At 38.0% G+C, this 5440-nt stretch overlaps 1 protein-coding gene across 1 annotated transcript; it reads right to left on the bottom strand.

Annotated features, from left to right (window-relative positions):
- Positions 1-2739: 2739 nt before the first annotated feature.
- LOC128742997 (alpha-(1,3)-fucosyltransferase 10) lies at positions 2740-5098 on the bottom strand. Its single transcript, XM_053839498.1, has 4 exons — positions 4699-5098; positions 4480-4635; positions 3845-4423; positions 2740-3779 (listed from the first exon to the last, which is right to left on the bottom strand). The coding sequence occupies exons 1-4, from the start codon at positions 4771-4773 to the stop codon at positions 3360-3362; spliced, it is 1230 nt and encodes a 409-aa protein (XP_053695473.1). The 5' UTR covers positions 4774-5098; the 3' UTR covers positions 2740-3359.
- Positions 5099-5440: the final 342 nt, after the last annotated feature.

The raw sequence follows: 5440 nt of genomic DNA, 5'->3' as shown, positions 1-5440 counted from the left end.
GAAGTTCGACTATTTTGCTGCAATAATTATGTCAAACCGTTCGCTAATAAGGCGGTATTTTGTACAAACTGTTTGCGATATAACCACAAAACCATAAACTGCAGAGCCCGTCAAAGATGTGAACATTGTGGTCAAACACAAGAGGATGGCAACCATCAAGATTGTAAGGAAACAATCAAGTGTCTACACTGTCATACGGAAGGACACCATAAAACCGGGGACTTTGGATGCCCAGAAAGAAAAAGGCAAAATAACCTTAAAACTATTATGGCGAAGACAAATCTGACGGTGGTGGAAATTAGGGAACAATTCCCTATTTACACGGAAAACCAATACAGCTTGTTGGACAACATCAAAGAACATCCCACAATAGTTGAATCTTTTGCAAACGTCGCGAAAACGAGGATAAATGGCGGCCCAGCTAAACCACGAAACCAGCAGACAAAACGCGGATCTGAAGAGAACACCTTTACAACTGAATCTCAAAGTATCAACGAAAAAAAACGCAAAACCACACAGGAACCAGTGAAAGACGGTGTAGCATTGTTTAACCGATACAAAGTGGATGAACGGGAAAAACTACAATGGAAGATGGAACTACAAGAGGCTGCTCGACAGCGAGTACTACGAAAGAAGCAACAACGAAGAGACGAGATGGACCTCGATGAAGATTCGGAGTTAATTTATGAATTCGCTATAATAAAAATCAACAATTCACACATCCGACTCAGTTGTCAGCTTGAGCCTATCTATGAAGCTGTCAGCTTGGGCCCGCTCCATCAGAGATGCCAACATTTTTTCTCAGAGCTCAGGTTGCAAAGGAAATAAAAATCAGGATAATTCAAGTTTTTTGTTTCCATTTTTTTAGGAAAGCAATATGTACAAATTTTCATACTAACAATTCTCGACTATCTACCACAGTCGCAATTACACGAAATTTGGAATGAAAATGAACGTCTTTAACCTTTCGTTACTGGCGCCAACATCGATTCATACGCAAGGTAAAACAGAGCGAAATTCACTCGAATACTAACGCCACAAGGCGAAAAACTTATGAAACCTTGTCTACCGATTGAAGGATCTTGGTCTGCAGATGAACCTGGCTTAAAACAGTGATTTTCTTTATTGCCAGAGTTCCGAGATATACCGAGTTAAAGTTAACGTTGCACAAGTGTTGTACAAAATACAACATCGCGATTAATCGTGCAAGGTTCAATTTCGGCAGCTAAACGAAAGTGACCACAAAGTAAAGAGTTATAGAAAAATAGAGATAGACTCCTCTAAAGCATAACGCTGGAGAGTAGAGAAATGAGGGTTAATTTTCTACAGGTTTTTAGTTCAAATAAGTAAAAATCAGTAAAAATCCGGATTTTTTTCCAAAATCAGGATAAAAGAGCGACTTGTCAGAGTATCAGGAAATACACCAAAAAATCTGGATAATCCTGAAAAATAAGAAACATTGGCATCTCTGGCCCGCTCTATGTTGGCTACGTTTTTTGTACAGGTTCGTTTGGTATAGCAAGTGTCATTCCCGTGCCAACATCTCGTATGTGTAATATTTTTTTGATTGATGGTTCTACAATTGATGAAGGGACGGTAAGGGAAAGTAATGAAGAAGGATTTTTTGGAAATGGAGGGGAAACAGTGGAAACGAAGGAAGGGAGGGGTAATAGGTAGCTACGGCTACCAGCGAGCCACATGCCCTGGCGGGTGTTGTGGGTTCGAATCCGGTTATAATCTCAGATTATAGCTTGGTTCGACCCATGCACCTTCCAGCATTAAACAAAAGGTAAGTGTCACAACTTGTTAAGCGTAGCTACCTATTACCCCCCCTACCTTTCCACACTTTTCCCTCCATTACCAAAAAACTCCTTCATTACTTTCCCTTACTGTCCCTTCATCAATTGTAGAACCATCAATCAAAAAAATATTAAAAACAAATGTGTTTGGAAAATTTTCGATCTGACGGAGGCTGCAATACACCAGCGCAAAATAGGAAAGGTGTAATTTGAGAATATTCCTTCCCGAAACATACCGCAGATTGAAGATAATATGGTTTTGTTAGCTACTGTTGTGCTAATATCATGGATTCGAGCTTCGCACATTTGTCTCACGGTATTCGCACTTTTGCCCCGCTAGTAGGGTAAAAGTGCAAATCGGAACTTGATCAGAAGAATGAAGAATTTATTTTGCATAACACTATTATTCCAGATGATTTATAGTTGAATAAGAAGACATTGAGTTACTGCATCAATATAAAATATATTTTGTTGTTGTCCTTCTTTATACCTCACGAACATTGATGACAACTTCAAACCTGTGTTCAAACATCGCACTTACGCCCCGCCCCACTCTACAACATACATTTATTACATATATCACTCAGAATCAGCCTGTGAAATATTATAACTGAATGACCATTTAAAGTGGAAAGATTGGTAATGGAGGCCTGGAGGTATATAAGGCTTCGATGATGCTAGGCGCAAGTTTGCAGGCTGCTGCAAGCGAGCTCTTGAGCTGATCGTAAAGTCGCCCAATGCCATGTCCACTAGCTAGTAGACATGCCGCTGGACGAATTCATGATGAGCTCGTAAGGTGATTTAGTAGCAGCCAGTATCCTCGTCTAGTGTCATCGTAGCATATCAGTAAAATTTTTATTACATTACAAACAAAAAAATTATTACCAAAGCAATGCTGTTAGGTAACGTTACGATGTTTTAATGTATAATTGCAATGTTACATAAATAGTGCCATAATATTACAGTGTAGTGTAACAATGCCATGTAAAAAAGCGGGAATTTTCCTTCCTTACTGTTACTTACTGGTAACACAACTACAACGTCAAATCGTATCAGTGTTTCGTAATTATTTGGTGAATATTATGTAACAATGTTGACCGGGTAGACTGATGGCACAGAAACAATCCTTGTACGAGATCGTTTCCATCGTTTCAGTAGTTTTTGTTTCTACAAAGGACAGACCTTCTCATTCATATAGGCTAGGTTCTTTCATAATTTTTCCTTTAATGAGCAATTAGGTTGATTTGAATTGAATGAAGAATCTCCAACGTCAAGAAAATGAAGTCCAAATGTTTAAAAGCGTTTGTGTATAACCTTTATACTACATTATATTGTAACGAGATTTAGTAGCGACCCCATGAAGGCGTAACAGTTTTTACTTGACACTAACGGCACATTCGCGGATTAAACCGCTTTACACGACTTTATAACTGCTACCGCTATCGATTATTGAGACTCAATGGATATAATTTGATTATCCTGTATTCCTGTTGTTAACCGTATAATAAATGATTTCGGTACGATATGTTATGATGATTTTCGAATAATCAACAATATACCCTACAAATCGATGACTGACTTTCTCAATAAATTAGATTCATCTCGAGAGCGTTGCAAAAAATCAAACACACGTGATTCTGCTTTGTATGTTACGTTTCCGGGTGGGTAAAACGGCACGTCACAGGACAGTTCTTTCTGTTTCGCCTGCTTCATTTGTCCCTCAAAACACTTTACGCAAACATAACATTCAAATTCGGCTAACGAACGTTCTACCCGATTTTTTACGTAGTTTATATCATTTTTGTAAACAATGTCCACTAACAGTTGATTTTGAATAGGAAGAAAGTCTACCGTTTTATGTTTCAAAAAGCTTACATACTCGTCTTCATTGTTAGAGACTTTCCAAATATATCTTGCCAATTCTGCAGGACTATGAAAGTCATTAATCAAAATTGCTGAGTTAGGGTTTGGCAAGTAGTTCTGAAAAAAAACAAGTCATTATCATTTTACAATTTTACAACTTTGAATTAACGACTAAAACGCACCTTAATATTAGTAGCTCCGAAATAAATTGGCACGACACCGAATGTAAGCGATTTCCACAAATTTCCAGAAATGTAATCATCGCATACTAAATCTTGGTACACAATTAGAAACTTGTATCTGGAAACGAAATCGTAGAACTTTTTTATTTCGGAAGCGTCTTGTGATTTGTCGGTAATCCCGTTTGGAAAACTTTTATTATTCAAGCAGCTGCCGTAAGAATCGATAGGAATATGTTTACCAAGTTCCGCAACATACAGCTCACGACCTGTTAGCGTATCGCAGCGGGATTGGATGTATAAAATTGGCGCCAGTTTCATATTGTGCTGAAATGCTGTTTTTTCGCCGTACGAATACATCAGCTTGTAATTGATCAGATCTTCCAGACTGGTAATGTGTTCCAATGTGAGTGGAACATCACTATATCGACTAAACGTTGCGGTGAAATTGAACAGATCAAGGGCATGCAACAAAAACGGTGCCATCTTTGGTGACGAATCGTGATACAGAGACCAAACATCTTCTTTTCTGCGGTAGGGTAAGTCGCGAATCGATAGTTTAGTGCCGTAGAAAAAATAACCCTGTTATTAAATAAACACGTTAACGTATTAGTTTCCAAATTTTTGATAGTTATTACCTTAAAATTCGGTTCACTAGCAGCTTTGCGGTCACTTGTAAATCGACACTCTAGTTGTCCACACTTCCTATGATATTCCAAGTTTGATTCATACGGAGTCCACCATATCATTACTCTGTAATTGGGATCAAGCGGTTTGCGGTGCTTATGGAAAATCTTCAAGTCACAAAATCGGTTAGGTATTGATTATAAAAAAAAACTTTCTATAATGATACTAACATACGTGCAACCAGTCAGGATAATAATAAATCCAATTATAAGAAACTTAGTGTTACGATAAATTCCAATCCCCATCGCGAGCGGAATTGTGTGAATCGTCAGGAACGAAGGAACAGCATCAATAGCTTATATTTATCACACAGTTGGCAAAGCTATTTAGCACATTTCTTTATCACTCAGCGTAGTGCGCGCATATTTGTATGCAGCGGCTGCTGGTTGTGTTATCGAACACTTCATTTCTACTATAGATTTATCTTAAACTGCAGAGATGTATTTATGTTGTCCTAATGAGTATCAACTGAAAAAAATTACACTAAATTCGCTTTTCACGTGAGGAATAGATGTTCTTTATGAAACCGCTTAAACAACTTTTGACGTAGGACTACGTCTTTGTTTACTTTACTGGGACTGGGCAGCACTTTGTGAAAACGAAAATAGAAGTGTAACGTTTGAATGAAAGCTTTCAAATGCTAATAACTACTAATCTACTGAACGAAACTGAACAATTTATATGTCGTTGGACAGATAAAATGAGCAGCAATTTTATACAGGGAGTAAGAGAGCAATTTTATGGAGAGCGTAAGACGGGGCTCCTGCATACAAATGAAACACAAGTTTCCTCAAAACACGAGAACTAATCAAGCAAATGGAACCAAATTTGGCATGTGGAAGTTTTCAGAGGTAAGAATAAGAGGTAAGGTAAGGTAAAAGGTAAGAAACACCCCCTGGGGGGTATACTCAT

Source organism: Sabethes cyaneus, chromosome 3, assembly GCF_943734655.1.
Source record: "Sabethes cyaneus chromosome 3, idSabCyanKW18_F2, whole genome shotgun sequence".
NCBI classification, from domain to species: domain Eukaryota; kingdom Metazoa; phylum Arthropoda; class Insecta; order Diptera; family Culicidae; genus Sabethes; species Sabethes cyaneus.
This window is presented reverse-complemented; position numbering and strand designations above follow the sequence as displayed.